At 45.4% G+C, this 23,391-nt stretch overlaps 1 protein-coding gene across 1 annotated transcript in view; it reads right to left on the bottom strand.

The window, feature by feature from the left end:
- The window catches only part of MIOX (myo-inositol oxygenase), a 39,085-nt gene that overhangs the window by 4,824 nt on the left and 10,870 nt on the right, over positions 1-23,391 (bottom strand). The window contains exons 4-7 of the mRNA XM_066589932.1: positions 16,716-16,878; positions 5,465-5,532; positions 3,427-3,536; positions 2,939-3,006 (exon numbers count right to left, since the gene is read on the bottom strand). Coding sequence (XP_066446029.1) covers positions 2,939-3,006; positions 3,427-3,536; positions 5,465-5,532; positions 16,716-16,878 — 409 coding nt within the window. The remainder of the gene's footprint in view (positions 1-2,938; positions 3,007-3,426; positions 3,537-5,464; positions 5,533-16,715; positions 16,879-23,391) is intronic.

The following is a 23,391-nucleotide window of genomic DNA, read 5'->3' as shown; positions in this document are numbered from 1 at the left end:
CATATGACTTAGAATATGAGACCATACCTGTCTATAGCACCTTCCTCAGCTACTCACTGTCCCTAGTTGGGACAGAAGTAAACTACTACGTAAGAATCCAACTACTACCAGTAACTACAAGACTTAGCTTGAGATGAGCAGGGAAAGGCAGGAAACCAAGAACCAGCTCTGATTCCAACAACCATGAGATGAAGACTGAGAATAATCAGCATAGGTCCACAGCCAAGACAGGAATAAAAGCTCTTCCCTAAACACTCCCACCAGTGCTAGAGAAAGCTGAGAGGAAAATCCAAAACAGCACCAGCATACACCAGACCTCTCTGAACGAGAAACAAAACCTGCCACAGCAACCACCAGGTTATTCCTATTAAACCCTTTACTGCACTAGACCTGCACAGATAATATCACTCTTCTACTTGTTTATAGAAGGCAATGATTTGGCGCTGTCTATAGGAGTCGCTCTGTTTACACTATTGTTTATGGTGGCTGGCTATGATGCTGTACTTTAAACATGGACTCTAGTTGTCAATGTATGAGCATGTGAAGGATTCCACTAGGGATTATAAACAGCCCTATGCAGACACTCACTATGTACAAGCATATAACACGTTTACATATTTAGGGTTTGTTCAAATTTTGTTTACTCTGTCCCATTATTGAACATAACAACAAAATAATTAATGTCATGACAGAAACTGAAGATGCATAACAGAATCCATTTAAATTTTTTACATTTCTTTAGTGAACTCAGTCAGGGGGTGTCGTCATGGGTTGCTTAAAGGGGTTTTCTAAGTATTTAACCCTTTTCAGTAGTGAGCTATCCTCAGGGTAGGTCATCAGTAGATTCTGACACTGGAGATCCTGCTGATCAACCGATCTTGAAATAAGGGGGAGCTAAACCTTCTATTACATTTCTGGCTTTGACCTTGATGTTGACACCCAGTCCCGCTGCACTCACAGCACGCCAGAGGATCAGCTGATCAGCGGGAATTCCGAGCGATGGGCCCACTCTGATCAACTACTAAGGAGGACCTATCCTGAGGATAGGCTATTAGTAGTGATAGGGGTTAAATGGCCAGAGAACCCCTTTAACATGTACAATGCCTGTTTAATGGATAAAAACCACCCTGGCTTTTCACCCAATCGCAGGTCTCCTGATGTTTTTCTTGGTGATAGTCTGGTATGAGGGCATGTGGGTTTTTGTTGGTAAGGGGTTCACTCCTGCAATATAAGAATCAAGCACAGGAGTCATGGCCAGGATCAAACTAGGCTTCCTTTCATCCTTGGCTGATGTATGCTTCTTTACCTCTACTTTGGACCGACTTGTTTTTGTACAAGAAACCAGCCCTTCTACTTAAGATGGTCATACACATTAGATGAATGTTGTTCAAACCTGCCAAATTTGGTGGGATTGGCTGATCATCTAATGTGTATCAGAGTGTCCCAACTCTCCCCATGCGGGGAAGAGAAGGATTGAACATGCTGCATAGTTCATTCCCACAGGAGAAAAACCAACGATTGAGGTTCCTGGCAACCGCTTATTCCCGTCTCCACATTAAGAAAACATCTATGCTCTGTTGAGCCATGCATGTACAGTATGTGTATGGATGGAGTCAGGAGTAATAAGTAGTCAACTTTCCAAGCGTTCAGCCAACGGATGTATGAGCACTTTGAGGCTACATTTACACATAGGGGAATTCTTGCATATTTTCCACAAAAAAATCTATACCAAAATCCATCTTAAAAGGGTATGAATTTTGATCCAAATCCATGGCAAATTTCACTCCTTCAGCTGAAAGGGCGAAATCTGCTGCTGATCTGCATCTAAATCTGCACCATGTTATACTGTGGATTTTGGTGCAGATCTGCACCAAAATCCACTACATTTGAATGCACCCTTAGGGAGGCCCTTTTGGAAACAGAAAGATTGTTAATCTGTGCCTAGACATCTCATTTGTCTACTTTTTCTACTGTATAGTGGCATTGTTTTATTTTTACAGTATGGCCCATTTAATCATTTTATAATGAAGGTATTACTACTTGTGCTGCATATGCATAATACCATATGTACGCAATCGCTATAGACAGCTGTTGGCCAAACATTTGTTCATCTGATAGCTATCTGTCTCAATCTCCCACCCCCCATACACACTGAACTCAGGTGAGTTTACATGTGTTCTGTTTGGGAAGAGGGGAGTATGTCACTGCCAAACATCTCACAAAGACCAAAGGATCTGGCAAGTTGAAACACCAATGTGGATCCTTATCGTTTATAAAATCTGCTGTCTGGTGAGAGTTGGGATATCCCATACACATTAGATACCTTGTCAGTCCTGTTGCACTCAGCAGATTTGGCCGATGTACATTTGAACCCTTTCCAATCCACTGTCTGACGTTTTCCTACAATCTGATAGAAGCTTGTACAGCTCCAATGTTAGAAGATATCCGACAGGGTATTTTTACCGTCTATTGCCAGCCACTCCACTGTTGGAGCCTCTCTGGCGCACGCACTAGCTTTAGCCAGCAGATGGCACCATTGTGTAACAGCAAAAAGAGAAAGCCTTTTAGGAAACCCTGAATCCCAAATTGGATTGGGAAGGGTTAATGTGTATCTCCAGCTGTAGACATAAGCCTGCATATGCCTTGTGTTGAGCTGTGCATTTTTGCACCTGTAACCTAGAGTTTTAGGGCTTTATCTTATAGCCCATTTTAGGCTAAAGTTAATGTTTGTTTGTTCCTGTATTTTGTTACCATAATATTTTTTTTGTTATGCTTACCTAAAATTTACAATAAACTATTAAATCCACTAATATGGGATCACTTATCTCTATATGTACAAAATTCATATAATCTGTTGTGGACAATAGTCAGTAAAACATCATAACTTTACAACAAAATATTGCATTTCAAGACAGACTACAAAGTAGGTTTTCATTACCATCATGACCCCAGGACATGAGTACGTTTTCTAGACCACAATTGGGCTCATAGATTCCATATTCAGTGCTGAACAAAGAAAATATCGTGTATAAGTTTAGCTTATAACAATTTTTTATACCTAGATTGGACAAAGAAGAACATTCTGTTACTTTTAACCCTTTCCAATCCACTGTCTGACGTCTAAAGACATAATTTAGGGCTGCACAATTCCGATGTTGGAGGACATTCGTCAGGGTTCTCTTACTGTATATTGTCAGCCTCTCTGCTGTCGGAGCCTTTCCAGCATATAGCGCCGTTGTATAATGGCAGAAAAAGAGTAAGCACCCTAAGAAAACCAGGATACAAATTGGATTGGAAAGGGTTAAATTGATCAAATATTTTACAATGTTGGAAAATTAAATGCATTATATTTATACAAATAGTTTCCTATCAATCCAAAAAAGACAGAGAACATAAAACGCAAACAATACAGTGAGATATACTCACCTGTATACTGGGTGCTTTGCATCTGGATTGTTTTCAAATGTTGTGTCACTATACACGATAGATTTTTGGAATTTGCAGCCAACTGGGAAAGTGTCACCAACAACGGCCCACTGTAAGAGGATTATCAATTTTACTGCCTGAATGTAAAACAAATACTTGCCTCTATGCCCATGTCTACGTGAGGCACATACTTATATTAAATGAAACCTAAACTGAAATAGCCATTTATTAGACAGCCAGGTAGTGGTGACAGGTTCCCTCTAAAATTGCACTATTTTTTGTGTTACATGAGAACTATGACTAATAGTTATTTGTCTGAACCATAGCAACGTATGGTTTTGAATCTGCCATAGCAATAAATATATACAGTACATATTACTGCTAGCATGTTTATGAATTGACTGTGTATTATAAATGCCCTACTATACTGTTTATACTTTGCTAAAGCCTCACAAAATTACTCTGTACTTTTCCTCCTCGACTTGTCCTCTGCCTACTTGCAACACAGTTGAATACTCCTTCCTATTACAATATCTCTCATTTTAGCATAACAGACTTGGCTCTCTTTTGAATCTCCTCATAGATTGCCAGCCAAACACTTAAGGCCCATTTACACTGGACGAGTGTCGGACAAACGATGCCAAACACTCGTACCTGTGTCTCTGCGCTCCCGTTCTCCTGCATGGGAGCTAGCACAGCTAGCTGGGTCATGGAGCGGCCAGCAGGGGGGTACGGGTAGTGCAGGAGATTTCTCTCCTCTCGCTCTCCCGCCACTCTCAATTGAAATACACAGTGGCCATTCGCTATTGAACGGCGGCTGTTTAAACTGAACGATGAGCTGATCGTTTATGCTGCATAAAGGATCAGCGATGAAGCTCATCGCTCATCGTTAAGTTTAAACAGCCGCCGTTCCATAGCGACTGGCCACTGTGTATCTCAATGGAGAGGGGCGGGGGAGCGAGAGGAGAGAAATCTCCTGCACTGTCTCGCCCCCCTGCTGGCCGCTCCTTGTGCGAGTCAGCTGTGCTAGCTCCCATGCAGAAGCGCGGAGATACAGGGACGAGTGTCAGGCATTGTTTGCCAGACACTCGTTCAGTGTAAATGGGCTTTTAGTATCTCCCATTTGCCACCAAAGTGTCTTTCAAACCGCCTATACCAATCCTTACAATCTACTGCAGCCTCCAGCTGTATAATATCCCTCAAATCCGCTGTTTCCCCAAGTTGAAGTCGACAAGTTACTGCTGGATTCACTCATCATCTCCGTCCTAGACTACTTCAACAGTCTTCTCTGCGCCTTCCCATCTAATACTCTTGCAGCCCTCCAATTTACACTCAACTCTGCTGCTCGACTGATCCAACTCTCCCCTTGTTACTCCTGTACCTCACCCCTCTGACAATTCCTTCACTGGTACCCACTACCCAGCAAAATCAGTTCAAAATATTAACAATGACATATACGGCTGTCCACAATCTGTCCCTTCCATACATCTCTGACCTAATCTTCCTATACCTCCCACACCTAATCTCCAGTTCTTACCATACCGCTTCGTTTGCGCTCCTCTTATCTGCTCCTCACACAACTGTCTCCAATATCTCTCCTGTGCATCTCCCATACTCCGGAACTAATTACTGCAAATGATCAGACTCTCCTCCACCCAGGAAACCTTCAAAACCAACCTGAAAACCCACCTCTTCAGTAGGGCCTCCAACCTACAGTAACCTAGCTGTCATTACATTAGCATATGAGAAGCTTCTAGCTTCACCCATTGTCTTCTTCCTCCTTCCCCTGTACTGTAAATTATAAACCCCAGTGCTCAGGGTTTTATCTCCCTCTGTACAAGTTTGTCAGCTATTTAGTCATGTTTATGGTTCTTGTTATTTTTCAAATGTACGGAAAGCCCTTTTTAACTTACAGCACCTTAGAATTAATGGTGCTTTAAGATAAATAATAATAATCACTACAGGACCAAAGTGTGAAGTAAATGTCTGTATAGTAAATGTCCTTAGTGTGAGGCACTTTGCAGATTATACGGGGTACCTGAGGCTCATTCTCCAAGGCCAGAATTTTTCCAATATCATGCAACAAACCAACCAATTGGAACCAATCTAAAGGAAAAGAATGCGGTAATCACTGAGTGCAGGCAGGAGATAATGTGAACAGGCATACTTTTAGGTTATTTAACAGGCAAAACAGTGTAATATTCAGAAAGACACATTTCCCAAAGACAAAGAAGGAAGGATTTCTGCAAATTAAAGACTATGACTTAAACAGGCTGTCCAATTGTGAACTATTGTTGGCCTATCCACAGGATAAGCCATCAAGACTAGATCGGCGGGGGTCTGCCAACTGGGAGCCCCACCAATCAGCTGTTCTGTGCACCAGTTTGCTCATGCACCAAGCTGATTTTGACAGGAAGCTGACAGCTCTATTCCCAAGCTTGGCATTGCAGGCAAAGTTGTTATTGAAGTGAATGGGAATTATGTCTGTAGTACTAAGCCTGGCCACTATAGTGAGTACAGAGCTGTCTGCTTACTACAAAATTCAGTTCGGCACACAAGCACACTGTTCCAGATAACACCTGATCAGAAGGGGTCCCAGACAGCAAACCTTCACTTTTTAACTATTGGTGGCCAATTCTAAGCACAGGCCATCAATAGTTTACAACTGGACAACCCCTTTAAAAGCTACTATATGTTCACTTTCTGCAGCCATTGTATTGCTCTAATGTGTCCAAAATAATAGATAAAAAAGCAGCTATACAAATAATTTTGATTATTGTTACAGAGTACAAACAAATCATGGGTAGTCTGATCCTGGGGTCATGTATTACTCCACTCCCTCTGCCCCCTCTTTTGTCTAACATACAGACATTGGATGAGGGGGCAAATGGAGAAAAGTAAACCCTGACTATAGGATCAGAGCTCACAAATGTAAGGCTTGAAGGACAATTACGAGGGAAAGCCTCATGGAATCGGGAAGCAGGACAAGATGCATGTCTGTACATTAAGTAATATGGAGGTGGTTTGTTTATGCTGTGTAGGGGTCACTGCTGGGTGAGGGCAGTTAGAGAGAGAGAGAGAGAGATATTCTGCCCAGTGATGGAAGGATGGATGCCAGCGGTGGATTGGCTGGTTAAAAACGGTGGGAGAATTTACCCGGTGGCCACGCAGGTGCAGGTGGCCTGGCAGCAGCTGTGGGAGTGGAGCAGGCGTGGGCTGAGCAGAGGTGATATAAAGAACTGGGATTTTTTCCTCCTATCACTTCCCCTATTTGAAAAATTCTCGGATGCCTCTATACTTCCCATTGTAATCTTGGACCAAGCTCCGATTCTATTATCCCTCTGTGGTATGGCACCACATAGGAGAACAAAAATCTGGCCCTTCCCCTCATACTTGAATAACTCAGAAGGCTTTAGGAATTACTTAAAAACACACTGGGCCAATTATCTGGATTATAATATTGGTCACATAGAAGACACCACTTTATTTTGAGCCGCATCTAAATCAGTAATGTGAGGACACATAATAAGCTACACTTCCCATGAATGCAAAAAGATACAACTTCAGTTCTCTAAATTACAACTCTGCCTACTTTCTGCCCAGAAGCAATATGCTCATTCCCCCACTCAGCACAACAAGACAACCTACGACCAAAGAAAACAAACACTGGAATATTTTGTCCAAAGACAAGCACTATGGTTCACAAACTCAGATCGGAATAAATTTTACCGACAAGCCAACAAATCTTATTAAAATGGCGTCAGATCCTACTGTCTTACATAGGCATGTGCCATTTGATTAAAATGGTGGAATTTCCCTGTCTCCTATATATACTCCATGCTCTCCCAATATACCTCCCAAAGATAAAACAAAGATATATCCATTGATTCATAAATTTATTTGGATACCCTTAAACATTGTAAGCCAAACGAAAGGGTGGGATAAACCTTCCCAATGTAAGGATATACAACATAGCAGCGCTAACTGATTGGGCACAACAAACATCTATATTTGTAGATACACATATCGAACAAAAATTAATACCAGGTATCAGTCTCCCCAATTTCTTGCATCTTCCATACCCGATGATCCTGGAGGAGTGTAAGGACAATGCCTTACTAATGTCAACGTGGAAGGCGTGGCAAAAACTGCGAAAAATTACATCCTTACATCCTAATTTCTCAATATACTTAACGCTGCTGAAGTGCAACACATCCTGCAGAAAATTCCATCAATGGAAGAAGGGAGGAATAATTAATATAAAATGTTTACTAAATGAAAACACTCATGAGATGCTGTCCCTACAGATCTACAAAATAAATACCTGAAAGCCCTTATAATATTTTTTTCCCCGGCGTCATCCTGACGGCAGACATGGAGGTTGCACCTTGACCTTGTAGGGACAGGAAGCAAGAGACTTCAAAAGGCTCCTCCCGCCTCCCATTCACCAGTGCTTCCTGTCCCTACAGGGACATGCAAGAGGAGCTCCCTCCAGGGAGCCGCAGGATAACAGCTAGGGGACGGTCCACAGGGCTGCTTCCCCCCTCACCTTCCTTCCAAGCAGGCTGACTGGAGGGATTGACGGTCCACAGGGCTGCTTCCCTTCCCATCTCCCTTCGGGGTGTCAGCGCGGTCCGGGAGTACGGCAGACCACAGGTCTGACCGCCCGTGGTTCACCACCGCAGCGGTCGGAGCCGCGGGCCAGAGGTCCTTGAGTCCCCTCCTTCCTCCTTCCAGAGCTCTATGCAGCGTTTCTCTGCCGGGGAGAGGGGCGGGCCACAGGCTCAGATGCCTCTCTCCTCCAGGCATGCCGTTGCGGCCGCGTGCGGCGTCGGGGGGCGGAGCCAATGACGCAGCGACGTCAGACGCCATCAGCTGACCCAGAACAGCGGGATATTTAAAAATGGAGACCCCCCGGCAAGCTTCCACTGACAGCACACCTTCAGAGAAGGATTTATCTGTCTACCTGGTTCTGTCTACGCTATCTGGCATTATGACTACAAAGGAATCAGAGATGGAAGCCCTGCAAACTGTAAGTGTTACTTGTTGCAGGAATGTTATGCTCAGGGATTTAGCATTGTGTGGGGGTTTTCCCTTATGTGCATGCATGTATATTTTGCAGGACAGGGAATCCACCTGGTCTAAACAGGACCTAAAGAAAAAACACAGGAAATGTGCCCTGTGTCTTAAAAAACTGGACGAGGCGTATAAAAAGCCGCTATGCCCCAAATGTACCTACAAAATCCTTACGGATGAACAGGCCGCATTCAGGGAAGATATTAGATCCCTGGTTAGAGAGGAGGTCCGGGCATCGATTTCCAGTCTCCCCCCAGCTCAGCGGGAAAGAAGGGCCGCTAAAAGGGCTAGCCACATACCGCTAACGAGCTCAGAGTCTGAACAATCCCTGGGCGACCTGTCACATGGCAAACTCTTTGACCGTCCCCCTGACGCCAAGGATGAGAATAAAAAGTACTATTTCTCATCTGAGGACCTGGATGACCTGATTAAAGCAGTCAGGGATACGATGAAGGTCGAGGATGTGGTCAAGCCGAGGTCCGTACAGGACGAAATGTTCGGCGGGCTCAGGCCAAGGAACCGCATCGTCTTTCCGGTTAATGATACCCTGAAGAAAGTAGTCATGGAGGAATGGGCTTGCGCGGACAAACATCTCTATTTGTCCCGCGAGTATAAAGAGAGACTCCGCTTTGCGGAGGAAGACGTGAGCATCTACGAGGAGGTCCCCAAGGTGGACGCACAGGTGGCCAGAATGGCCAAAAAGACAGCCCTACCAATCGAGGACTCCTCTCACCTTAAAGACACGATGGACAACAGGGTTGATGCCTTGATGAAACGGGCCTGGCAAACAATGGCCTATACGCTGGAGTCCAATATTGCAGCGACTTCTGTGGCGAGGTCGATGTTCCTCTGGTTAGGGGAACTCGACGACCAGATTAAACAGAAGGCCCCTAGAGATGCATTACTGGAATGCATGCCTCTACTAAGATCAGCAACAGGCTTCCTGGCAGACGCATCTGCCGAATCTATGAGGCTGTTGGCCAGAAGCGCCGCATTGTCTAATATGGCCAGGCGGGCAGTCTGGCTGAAAACGTGGAAAGCAGATACGGCCTCCAAAGGAAGGCTGTGTAACATCCCCTTTCATGGCCAGCACATCTTTGGCGCGGACTTGGAGGAGATCCTAAAAAGAGCTACTGACAAAACCAGTTTCCCGGACCAAGCAAGAACAGGATTCCCCCACAAACGTCAGCCATCCTTCAAGCCATACCGGGGCAAAGGAAAGACGGGGCGCTGGTCCTACCCCAAAGGAGGCAGGGGTAAGACAAAAACAACCCCTTCCCCCATAGAAGAGTACCAGGTGGGGGGCAGACTATTGAACTTTTCCCGGGAATGGCAGGAGATTACAGATAACCCGTGGGTCCTGCAGCTCATAGCCCAAGGGTACAGAATAGAATTCTTCACCCGGCCCCCCAATAATTTCAAAGTCACCCCCATGCAATTCCCCACCCTGCAGGATATCTTTAAAAACGAAATTTTCTAAACTGCTACAAATGGGGGCGGTAGTCCGGGTCCCCGCAGCAGAGCAGGGCTTGGGTTTCTACTCACCCCTATTCCTGATCAAAAAACCGAACGGCAGTTTTCGGATGATCCTTAATCTGAAGGGCCTGAACAGATTTATTACCTACAAAAGGTTTAAGATGGAAACCGTCAGGTCTGCAGTAACTTTGATCGAAAGAGGGGACTTTATGAGTACCGTCGATCTAAAGGACGCATACTACCACGTCCCAGTCCTGCCGGAACACCACAAGTACCTGCGGTTTTCCATCAGGATAGGCAGCCGTGTACGCCATTTTCAATTCCAGTGCCTACCCTTTGGAATTTCAACGGCACCCAGGATATTCTCTAAAATAGTGGCAGAGATGGTGGCGCATTTCCATGTGGCAGGCATAAACATCATCCCATACCTGGACGATTTCCTGGTAATTGCATCCTCGCCGAAGATCCTCAAAGAGGATACCAGCCGAGTCATCTCCCTATTTCAGAGTCTGGGGTGGATAGTTAACTTCCCTAAATCTAGTCTTCTCCCCGAGACGCGAAAGACCTTCCTGGGGGTACAGATAGACTCAGTGTCGCAGACCTTGTCTTTGCCTCCACCCAGGCAGGAAAATCTTAGGCTGGCAGCACAGAAATGCGGCCAGAAGAAACAAACAACGATTAGGGACGCAATGAGGCTGCTGGGCCTCATGATCTCCTGTATCGGCATTATTCCTTGGACCCAGGCTCACTCAAGAACGCTACAGAGAGCCCTCCTGTGCAACTGGGACGGGGCAACAACCTCTCTGGACGGCAGAATGCCCGTGACATTATCGGTCACAAGGTCCCTCCGCTGGTGGCGGTCAACTGACAATCTAAAAGCAGAGTCCCCATGGGTGGCAGAGCCCTTCATCTCCGTAGTCACCGACGCAAGCCAGTCTGGCTGGGGAGCGCAAGTGGGGCAGCGTTTGCTCCAGGGCAAATGGGGTCCGACGTTGCGTGCCCAGACCTCAAATTTCAGAGAGCTTAGGGCCATCTGGGAGGCGCTTTACAGAGCTCAGGATATTCTAAAGATTAGACATGTTAAGATCTTCTCTGATAATGTGACTGCTGTTTCACTTATTCGCCACCAGGGAGGCACCAGAAATTTTCACCTGCTGAAATTAACAGCCCGGATCTTCCGATGGGCCGAGTCCACGGTACAGTCCCTGACGGCGGTCCATCTCAAAGGATCCCAGAACCTGACAGCCGACTTTCTTAGTCGAAGACGCCTAGACCCTGGGGAATGGTCTCTGAATCAAGAGAAATTTTGTCTCATTACAGAAACCTGGGGCAGTCCACAGGTGGACCTGTTTGCGAGCAGCAAAAATTCAAAATGCCCCGCCTACTTTTCCCTAGATCCGAGGGACAAGGCCGAGGGGCTAGACGCTTTTTCCCAGAGTTGGGATTTCAGTCTGGCGTACGCCTTCCCCCCCATACCCCTGATCCCGAGAATTCTTCAGAAGGTCCAGCAGAGCAACATCACGCTGATCCTGATCGCCCCACACTGGGAAAAAAGGGCATGGTTTCCGGTGCTGCTAAAGCTCGCCATCTCGGAGCCATTCCGCCTTCCATCCAGAAAGGACCTTCTAGCACAGGGCCCAGTTCTTTGCCCCAACTTAGAGAGACTGAACCTCGCAGTGTGGATATTGAGGAACAGACGCTACTAAGACAAGGTCTGTCCTCCAGAGTTATCGCGACTCTACGCCAGTCCCGAAAACCTGTGAACTCAGCTATTTATAATAAGATCTGGAAAAAATTCTCCGCCTGGAGGGGGCTGGAAGTCTCCAATCTTGACACTTCGGTGGCAGAGATTTTGGACTTCCTCCAGGAGGGTCTAGATAAAAACCTGAGACCAGGAACCCTGAAAGTACAGGTATCAGCGCTCTCGGCCATTCTAGACCAACCTCTGGCGGATCATAGACTGATCCGCAGGTTCATGAAAGCGGCAGAAAGAATGAGGCCAGTTAGCCGTAGTACGGTCCCCCCATGGGACCTGAACCTAGTTCTCCAAAGCCTCTGCAAAGACCCCTTCGAACCTATCGATCAGATTCCAATTAGGTTCCTCACGTTTAAAACTGTGTTCCTGGTAGCTATCACAACAGCGAGGCATGTAAGCGAGCTCCAGGCCCTATCTTATAAAACGCCTTACCTATTAGTCCAGGACGATAAGGTCATACTAAAAACAGACCCCTTTTTTCTTCCAAAGGTAGCCTCAAGATTCCACAGACAGCAAGAAATTATTCTCCCATCCTTCTGTCAAAATCCCCAAAACGATAGGGAAAGAGACTACCATAGCCTGGATGTAAGGAGGGCCATTCTATGCTACTTAGAGCAGACATCATCCTTTAGGAAGGCTGACTGTCTTTTTGTTCAATACCAGGGGCCGGGCAGAGGAAGAGCGGCTTCTAGGAGATCCATTAGCCGCTGGATAAAATCCACCATCCAGCAGGCCTACTCGTCCTGCAACAGAACTATCCCGGAAGGACTCAAGGCCCATTCAACCAGGGCAGTATCCTGCTCCTGGGCAGATAGGGCTATGGCGACGCCGGACCAAATTTGTAAGGCAGCCACATGGTCCAACCTGCACACATTCGCAAAACATTACAGGCTGAATGCGGACCTCTCCTCCGATCTCTCATTCGGGAGAAAGGTCTTGTAAGCAGTGGTCCCTCCCTAAAGAGTTAATCTGGTATACTCCATGTCTGCCGTCAGGATGACGCCGGGGAAAAGGAGTGAATTTCTTACCGAAAATTCCTTTTTTCCGAGTCATCCTGACGGCACGCATTTCCCTCCCAAAAATTCACACGTTTATGCGGGCACTAATCTGTAGCCCAGAGGCTCCTATGTTGGACATTTCCTTTTATGCGGTAAATTTGTGCATATTATCTTGTATTTAAGTCCGGGTAAGCTACTCTCTTCTTGTTTATGTTCAAATGAAACTAACCATGTTATTTTTTTCGGGGCAAATAAATATCTTCCTTGGTTAACCATGACATGTCCATGTAAGTAATTTAGAAGACACTGGTGAATGGGAGGCGGGAGGAGCCTTTTGAAGTCTCTTGCTTCCTGTCCCTACAATGTCAAGGTGCAACCTCCATGTCTGCCGTCAGGATGACTCGGAAAAGAGGAATTTTCGGTAAGAAATTCCCTCCTTTCCCTACTGGCAAGCAAAAAGTTACATAGACAGAATCTTGGTCAACATGCGCACACATGTGGGCAATTTTTGGCTACATAGATCAAGATGAACAAAGATGTTCACCAGGAAGTTGAAAACTTCTGCATATGGAAGCAATGGCAGGGGTCAAAACAATCCTGCAGACATGGATTGACCCGAACCCACCTCCCTTTAAACTTTATTTAGATAAACTCACATTTCTCATGCAGATGGACTGGGTGGGGGCTTCATCAGCAAAGGAAATCCGGTTACAGAGATTTTTTGAAAGCTGGTAAAGCTTTATTAGTGTGTTTACCCGACGGGTGAAGGAGGCTATTAATGAATCCTTTAGACTAACACCTTGATACATAGAGAGAATTATGGGAGAAGACCCCTCCCCTCCCCCGATAAACTTGTAGTTGGGGTGTCCCTAGGAGTGTATGGGGACCCTGCGTGCATTGCCACTACACAAAACGTCCAGACGCTAAGCAGGACCTGATGGGGCTGTACAGAAGGAGAGAGATTCTGGAAAACTAACTTTAAATCATTTATGCTTATGAAGCCAACAAAATTTGCTGTTTAGTTTATAATGGTTATAGAGGTCTAGTTACAAGACCTCAAACCTTTCCTTCCCCCCTCCTAAAAACTATCTATCTATCTATATTCCGCCTCCGGACTTCTCAGCAAATACATCCCATAGTATTAAATGGCAAAACACCATTTGATCTCCACGAGTGAAAATCGATTGCGATTTTCTGCTCATGGAGAATAAATCGCAGCATGCTGCGATTTTGTGGGGGTTACGCACGGCTGGCTTCCACAGCATGTGGAGAAGCCGCCGGACAGGTAAGCTGGGGTCAGCGGCTGGGCACCGGGTCGAACTCCACTGCGGAAATCCCGCACGCGGGGTCCGACCTGCAAGTGTGCAGGAGGCCAAAACCCCCCTTCCCTCATTAGGATGCGACAAGATATGTCGTAAACGTCTGTTGTAAACTGGGATTGCATGCTCAGAACCAGGAGTATATACTGCAATGTTTGAAAGTGATCACTAAGAATTTAACACTCTATCGTACTTATTTTACTGTGTAACATGCATCTATACTCTACCCCATTTATGGAAAAGTTAATAAAAACATGTTGAATTAAAAGTAGTCATTACGATAGTAGTTAAAAATGAAGCAATTTTGTTTTTTCTATAAATAATGCTCAGTGATATACAATTTATTCTAATATTTCAAGGATAACACTCACTTTTTATTTTTAAAAGTACAGATTAGACAATTCTAAGCATTTTCACAACAGGTTTTATTAGCCTATTCTGTACCTTTTTCCTTCAAAACTCCTCTTCTGCTATGGAGACATACAGTACTGTACACCCGAATTACTGAGATGCTGACAGTACATTGGGTCCAGTGTGGAGCAGGTGCTGTGAAGGGGAGAAGCCGTCTGCAGTATAGAACAGCTTCTTTGCACACACGGCACTACTGGGAGAAGAGTAGCAAAAGCAGGGAAAAAAAGAAAAGCGCTGAAGATAGATTGTGGGACACAGAAGGAAGTATGTTTGTAAGACTCAATGGAAAACACAAAGCAGGCTATAACGCTGCTATCTCCCTCATTACATCACGACTGTCAGCTATTTATTACAGCTGACACCCGTGGGCAACATCCCAGACATGCCGCACGACTGATTAGGGCTGTTAACCCATTAAATACCGCTGTCCATTCCGATAGTGGCATTTAAATCTCCCAAACGATGTTCAGTGCGATCGGGGGAGCCATGCAGGTGTCATGGCAATCGGGGACCTTCTGAAAGGCCCCGGGGCTGTCTTGGCAGTATGCCTATCAAGCCATCCCCATGGGGTGGCTTGGTAGACTGTCTGTCAGAATGCAGTATGATGTAATGCTATAGCATTACATCATACTGTAGGAGTGATCAAAGTATTGCTAGTTGTGGTCTCCCCTGGGGACTAAAAGAAAATGTAAAAATGAAAAGAATAAAGTTTTACTAATTATTAAAAAAAAAAAACATAAAAAAAGGTTAAAAAAAAACTTTGCCGTAATTAAAAATAGAAGAGTCTAAATAATAAAGCAAAAGTATGTATTTGATATTGCTGCGTACGTAAAAGTCTGATCTATCAAAGTAATGCATTATTTACCCTGCATAGGGAATGTCGTCCGAAAAAAAATAAAGAACGTCAGAAATACACTTTTTTGGTCACCCTGTCTCCAAGAAAAAAATATAATAAAAAGCGATCAAAATGTCGTATGTATTCAAAAATGGTACCAACATAAACTTTGTTTTTCATTTCTCTCTACTTAAAGTTTTTGTAAAGTTTTTCAGTATATTACATGGTACATTAAATAGTGCTATTGAAAAATACAACTCGTCCCGCAAAAAACAAGCCCTCATACAGCTAGATCGATGAATAAATAAAAGAGATACATTTTTTACAAGGGAGGAGGAAAAAGCGAAAATGGAAAATAAACAAAAAGCTAAGGGGTTAATAAGTGTTATATGGGAGCAACTATCTGCAGCTGCACTAGAGAATACAGTGCAGGCACAGCTGGAGTGCACTTCTTGTAATTAAGTGAACACAAATTTCCCTGGCAATGACTTCTAGCTGCAAAGTAGAAGAGGGCTTTTGAAAGAAAAATGTACAGGATAGGCTAATAAAACCTATTGTAAAAATGGGTAGAATTTGACTGTTCTATACATTTAAAAAACATTTAAGTGACAGTTACAATATAATTCCAGGGTCTGTCCCACTGCTCAGTTTCTATGAGGAGATAAGTTCTAGACTGGACCAGGGAGAGTTGTTGGATGTCATATATGTTAATTTGCTGCATAAACGTTTGGTATATAAAAAAAAATGGTTGAACTAAGGGAAATGTGTGTAAATGCTTAACTGGCTCAGTGATAGAAAGCAGGGGTGGTTATTAATGGCACATACTCAGAATGAGTCACCATTGCCAGCGGGGTACCACAGTGGTCAGTATTACATCCTGTTCTCTTTAATATTCAGGGTTATTCAAAAAGAAGCAGCAGATATGGGGATGTAATTACAAAGTACAAAAGACAGTTACACAATCCACACATAAACTGAAAAGAGGAAGGTTCAAAGTTTTTTATGACCTACCATTAAGTTCAACTTTCTGCTACACCGCAGCACTGGTTCTTGTTTTGTTGTTTACAGTTTATAGGAAAATGGCGACATCACAGGACACATTTTTTTGTGTGCTTGAGTTTGCTAAGAATGAATCCATTGTTCAAGTGTAACGGCATAGATTCCAAAAAACAGACGCTTTATCACAGGCAAATTTGCCATGCAACATCTGGTGCCCATGTTAAATGCATACCATCCCACACAATCCAGTATGCTGGCTCATCTCTACCAACTACCCAATGTCTCGTTCCCCTACAGTCATTGGTCTGAGGCCATAACTGCCCAGTGCCCTATTGAAACAGGCACGCCTATATAATTTAACTGGGAAAAACACCATAAACCTGTATTCTGTATAGTATGTTTGTAGCACAGGTGTGTACCTTTGTCTGGGTGAGCCTTGCGGATACCCTCTGCTGTTTGGTAAGCATGGAAGGAGTTTGGGAAGTCGACATCTGGATCAGATTCATCCACCAGATTATCCAGCAAACTTATAGCCTCCATAGCGCTCATCTTTTTATGTGTACAAGAACTCCAGCGAGCATGCTGAATAGAAAATTAATGTGACATTCTATAATAGTAAAGTACAAAAATCATGACTCTTGAAGGTTTGATTTGTAAAAGAAATTCATACTCATTTATTATCATAAAGACATTATTTTAATTATTGGGATGTACCGCTATATTTCTGTAGGGAAAATGTGTCACCAGGTGATGGCTTCCATTTAAAGAAAACAGTTCCTTTAATTTACAAAATGCCAATGAGATAAAATAGTCACATTATAGACATTTGCAGCATTTAACTGTGAACAGTGACCTATATTGTGATAATTTGGGACATAGGTGAAAATAGAACGTGGTGCAGATCTCATCTTGAAAATAAAGGTGTATTTACATGGAACAATAATCGCTCAAAATTCGCTCAAACGGCAGTTTGCGTGACAGTTTTGAGCGATCACTTTGCATAACCTCTTAAGTAGCTAATTAGCTACTAAAGAGGTTATTACCGTGTAAATGAAGGCGAAGCGGGATACTGCTGATAGCTCCGAGAACAGCAAGAGCGCTGACAGCTGCTTTGTTCTCGGAGCTATCAGCTGGTATCCCCGCTGAGAGCTCTGAGAAGGGTACCAGCTGAAAGAATACTATAAGCAGTATCCTGCTGAGAACTCAGCGTGCGGCGCTGATAATAGTCATTGCTGATTTAAGATTGCTAAAAGTTTGCAATGAACAAATAGTGCATGAAAAATGCACTATAGCTGCGAGTTTAGACACAGCCATTATCGCTCAAAAGATGGCTTTAGACCGATAATCGTTGTGCCTAAATGGGCCTTAAGAAATATCCTGTCAGGCAATCAATACTGTTATCAACGATTCTCTATTAACCAGTAGTTATAAATCATGCAGCACCTTTGAGCCTAGGACATGAGATTACAAGTAAAATCATTCTACTTGGTACACAATGCACGTGCTACATGGATTCTTTTATCAGATAGGTTAGATTGACATTTACAAGTGAGGGCTACCATGGAGTCTACAAAGCATATAAAGACTACAGTTGAAAAGTTGTTAGATTTAGACAGTTTTTCATGTGTTTGTGTGGCCAAAACAAAGAGGGCATTGAACAAAAATAAGACATTTCTTTATTTTTTTTTAATTAAAGGGGTTGTCCCGCGCCGAAACGGGTTTTTTTTTTTTTCAATAGCCCCCCCGTTCGGCGTGAGACAAACCCGATGCAGGGGTTTAAAAAATAAACCGCATAGTACTTACCCGAATCCCCGCGCTCCGGTGACTTCTTACCTTGCGAAGATGGCCGCCGGGATCTTCACCCACGGTGGACCGCAGGTCTTCTCCCATGGTGCACCGTGGGCTCTGTGCGTTCCATTGCCGATTCCAGCCTCCTGATTGGCTGGAATCGGCACACGTGACGGGGCGGAGCTACGAGGAGCAGCTCTCCAGCACGAGCGGCCCCATTCAGAAAGGAGAAGACCGGACTGCGCAAGCGCGTCTAATCGGGAGATTAGACGCTGAAATTAGACGGCACCATGGAGACGAGGACGCTAGCAACGGAACAGGTAAGTGAATAACTTCTGTATGGCTCATATTTAATGCACGATGTATATTACAAAGTGCATTAATATGGCCATACAGAAGTGTATACCCCCACTTGCTTTCGCGGGACAACCCCTTTAAGGGCTTGAACACACACAGTTGTATTACTATTGGCTCATACTGTACTTACACATTGTTCCAACTACATATGGAGTCTATACATTCAGAAAGACATGGCAGCCTTGGGGATCTTAACAAAGTCGCAGGCTTCCATGATCCCCAAACTGCACCATACATTCTGATTGCGGGGGGCCATTTGGGAGACAGAAAGAGCTCTTTCCAATGTTAGGCCATTTATATGCCACTGTCTCAATTAACATCAGCATACAAAGGGTTAATGAATGTAGTCAGCGTTATCTCTGATCGCGGCTGTTATGGCCCAGTGTCAACTGCCAAAGACAGCCATCACCCACCGGCTGCTGAGCTCGCTCCCTACAAACCCCGCATACATCTGCTGTACAGGTATATCGGATGCCGCTAAGGGATTAAAAGAGTTTTCCAAGTTAAGTTTTATTTTAACCCTTTGCAATCCAATTTTGGATTCAGGGTTTCCTAGTGGGCTTTCTCTTTCTGCCATTATACAATGGTGCCATCTGTTAGCTAGAGCCAGTACTGCGGTATTGGACATGCTGGAGAGGCCCCCGACAACAGAGCAGCCAGTAATATACAGTAAGAATACCCTGCCAGACGTCTTCCGACATCGCAGCTGTACAGCCTTCAATCAGAATGTCTTTACACGTCAGAGAGTGGATTGCAAAGTGTTAAACCAGTTGGCCTTGCTGAAAAATAACAAACTAGCCTATAGTCACCTTTCTCAGATCTCCAGCTCTACACTGCACCGCTGAGGACATTGGCTGCAGTCAGTCTGTGACATTCCATAGAAAAACCAACTGCAGCTTGTAAATAGTGTCACCATGGAGAACAGCAGATGCAACTGTGGGGATCCGGGATGAGTGAATATACGCTATTTTGGTATTTTTCAGGTTGGCCAGCTGATGTAAAAGAAATTAATTTAGAAAACCACTTCAAGTGGGAAAATTATAAATCAACATTCTGACTACTCAGTGCAAATTTGGATTTTTATGTTCTTAATAACAAATATATTGACAGTAATGCTTTAAAGCAAGTACAGTATCATATTGCAGCACATGTTTGCTCAACATCATCAGTTTCCTAATGGTTATGTAATTTCCTACAGAACTAGCACTGGTTGTAACCTTGAAAACAATGTGATGTCCTTAGATTACGGCTCATTCAAGGGTATTGAAAAATATTTCTTACACTGTTGTGGAAAAACTACAATATATAGTTGGGTTATTGATCAGAGCATTGCAAATTATACTGTAATAGAGTTTCTACTGATATGTATGCCCCATTTAATATACTTAAAGTTACCAATTTACTACACCAATGGTGGCTCAAACTCTTTGTAACTACCAAGAAGGCCGGTTGAACTTCAAAAACTCACCCCTTCCCAAGTAATGCTATGCTGTCCAAGTGTTTACATGAATAGGAAATTTTATATGTATCATCTATATAACAACTATGTCTGTATATTATTTACGTAATTAACTATTAGAGATGAGCGAGCACCAAAATGCTCGGGTGCTCGTTACTCGGGACGAAAATTTCGCGATGCTCGAGGGTTCGTTTCGAATAACAAACCCCATTGAAGTCAATGGGCGACCCGAGCATTTTTGTATATCGCCGATGCTCGCTAAGGTCTCCATTTGTGAAAATCTGGGCAATTCAAGAAAGTGATGGGAACGACACATCAACGGATAGGGCAGGCGAGGGGCTACATGTTGGGCTGCATCTCAAGTTCCCAGGTCCCACTATTAAGCCACAATAGCGGCAAGAGTGGGCCCCCCCTCCCAACAATTTTTACTTCTGAAAAGCCCTCATTAGCAATGCATACCTTAGCTAAGCACCACACTACCTCCAACAAAGCACAATCACTGCCTGCATGACACTCCGCTGCCACTTCTCCTGGGTTACATGCTGCCCAACCCCCCCCCCGCACGACGCAGTGTCCGCAGCGCACACCAAAGTGTCCCTGCGCAGCCTTCAGCTGCACTCATGCCACACCACCCTCATGTCTATTTATAAGTGCGTCTGCCAGAGGAACCGCAGGCACACACTGCAGAGGGTTGGCACGGCTAGGCAGCGACCCTCTTTAAAAGGGGCGGGGCGATAGCCCACAATGCTGTACAGAAGCAATGAGAAATATAATCCTGTGCCACCGCCATCAGGAGCTGCACACATGGGCATAGCAATGGGGAACCTATGTGCCACACACTATTCATTTTGTGAAGGTGTCTGCATGCCCCAGTCAGACCGCGTTTTTTTATAAATAGTCACAGGCAGGTACAACTGGGAATCCCCAACTCCGCAATGGGAATTCCGTGTGCACCCACAGCATGGGTGGCTCCCTGGAATCCACCAGCTGTACATAAATGTATCCCATTGCAGTGCCCTGGACAGCAGAGCTAACGTTAGATTAAATGCAGGTGGGCTTCGGCCCACACTGCATGCCCCAACCTGACTGGGCTTTTTAATTCATAGACACAGGCAGGTACAACTCCCTATTGTGAAGTCCCTGTGGACCCATAGCATGGGTGGCTCCCTGGAACCCACCGGCGGTACATAAATATATCCCATTGCAGTGCCCAGCACAGCTGAGGTAATGTCATGTTTAATGCAGGTGGGCTTCGGCCCACAGTGCATGCCCCAGTCAGACTGGGGTTCTTTAGAAGTGGACACATGCAGTTACAACTCCGTGTGGACCGACAGCATGGGTGGGTGCCAGGAAGCCACTGGCGGTACATAAATATATCCCATTGCAGTGCCCAACACAGCTGATGTAACGTCAGCTTTAATGCAGGTGGGCAAAAAATTAATTGGATTACACTGTAGGCGAGGGCCCCAAAAAATTGGTGTACCAACAGTACTAATGTACGTCAGAAAAATTGCCCATGCCCAACCAAGAGGGCAGGTGAAACCCATTAATCGCTTTGGTTAATGTGGCTTAATTGGTAACTAGGCCTGGAGGCAGCCCAGTTAAAATAAAAACTGGTTCAGGTGCAAGTTTCAACGCTTTAATGAGCATTGAAACGTATAAAAATTGTTTAGAAAAATTATATGACTGAGCCTTGTGGGCCTAAGAAAAATTGCCCGTTCAGCGTGATTACGTGAGGTTTCAGGAGGAGGAGCAGGAGGAGGAGGAATATTATACACAGATTGATGAAGCAAAAATGTCCACGTTTTTGATGGTGATAGAGAACGATGCTTCCATCCGCGGGTGCAGCCTACGTATTGCTTAGGTATCGCTGCTGTCCGCTGGTGAAGAAGAGAAGTCTGGGGAAATCCAGGCTTTGTTCATCTTGATGAGTGTAAGCCTGTCGGCACTGTCGGTTGACAGGCGGGTACGCTTATCCGTGATGATTCCCCCAGCCGCACTAAACACCCTCTCTGACAAGATGCTGGCCGCAGGACAAGCAAGCACCTCCAGGGCATACAGCGGGAGTTCAGGCCACGTGTCCAGCTTCGACACCCAGTAGTTGTAGGGGGCAGAGGCGTCACCGAGGACGGTCGTGCGATCGGCTACGTACTCCCTCACCATCCTTTTACAGTGCTCCCGCCAACTCAGCCTTGCCTGAGGGGCGGTGACACAGTCTTGCTGGGGAGCCATAAAGCTGGCAAAGGCCTTGGAGAATGTTCCCCTGCCTGCGCTGTACATGCTGCCTGATCTCTGCGCCTCCCCTGCTACCTGGCCCTCGGAACTGCGCCTTCTGCCACTAGCGCTGTCGGATGGGAAGTTTACCATCAGTTTGTCCACCAGCGCCCTGTTGTATAGCATCATTCTCGAACCCCTTTCCTCTTCGGGAATGAGAGTGGAAAGGTTCTCCTTATACCGTGGGTCGAGCAGTGTGTACACCCAGTAATCCGTAGTGGTCAGAATGCGTGTAACGCAAGGGTAACGAGAAAGGCATCCTAACATGAAGTCAGCCATGTGTGCCAGGGTACCTGTACGCAACACATGGCTGTCCTCACTAGGAAGATCACTTTCAGGATCCTCCTCCTCCTCTTCCGGCCATACACGCTGAAAGGATGACAGGCAAGCAGCATGGGTACCCTCAGCAGTGGGCCAAGCTGTCTCTTCCCCCTCCTCCTCATGCTCCTCCCCCTCCTCCTCCTCCTCCTCAACGCGCTGAGATATAGACAGGAGGGTGCTCTGACTATCCAGCGACATACTGTCTTCCCCCGCCTCCGTTTCCGAGTGCAAAGCCTTTATGCTTTGCAGGGAACTTCTCAAGAGGCATAGCAGAGGAATGGTGACGCTAATGATTGCAGCATCCCCGCTCACCATCTGGGTAGACTCCTCAAAGTTTCCAAGGACCTGGCAGATGTCTGCCAACCAGGCCCACTCTTCTGTAAAGAATTGAGGAGGCTGACTCCCACTACGCCGCCCATGTTGGAGTTGGTATTCCACTATAGCTCTACGCTGCTCATAGAGTCTGGCCAACATGTGGAGTGTAGAGTTCCACCGTGTGGGCACGTCGCACAGCAGTCGGTGCACTGGCAGATTAAACCGATGTTGCAGGGTCTGCAGGGTGGCAGCGTCCGTCTTGGAGTTGCGGAAATGTGCGCTGACCCAGCGCACCTTTCCGAGCAGGTATGACAAGTGTGGGTAGCTTTTCAGAAAGTGCTGAACCACCAAATTAAAGACGTGGGCCAGGCATGGCACGTGCGTGAGGCTGCCGAGCTGCAGAGCCGCCACCAGGTTACGGCCGTTGTCACACACGACCATGCCCGGTTGGAGGCTCAGCGGCGAAAGCCAGCGGTCGGTCTGCTCTGTCAGACCCTGCAGCAGTTCGTGGGCCATGTGCCTCTTCCCTCCTAAGCTGAGTAGTTTCAGCACGGCCTGCTGACGCTTGCCCACCGCTGTGC

Source organism: Eleutherodactylus coqui, chromosome 2 (genome assembly GCF_035609145.1).
Source record: "Eleutherodactylus coqui strain aEleCoq1 chromosome 2, aEleCoq1.hap1, whole genome shotgun sequence".
Lineage (NCBI taxonomy): Eukaryota > Metazoa > Chordata > Amphibia > Anura > Eleutherodactylidae > Eleutherodactylus > Eleutherodactylus coqui.
The sequence above is the reverse complement of the archived record's forward strand: the minus strand, read 5'-3'. Positions and strand labels throughout refer to the sequence as shown.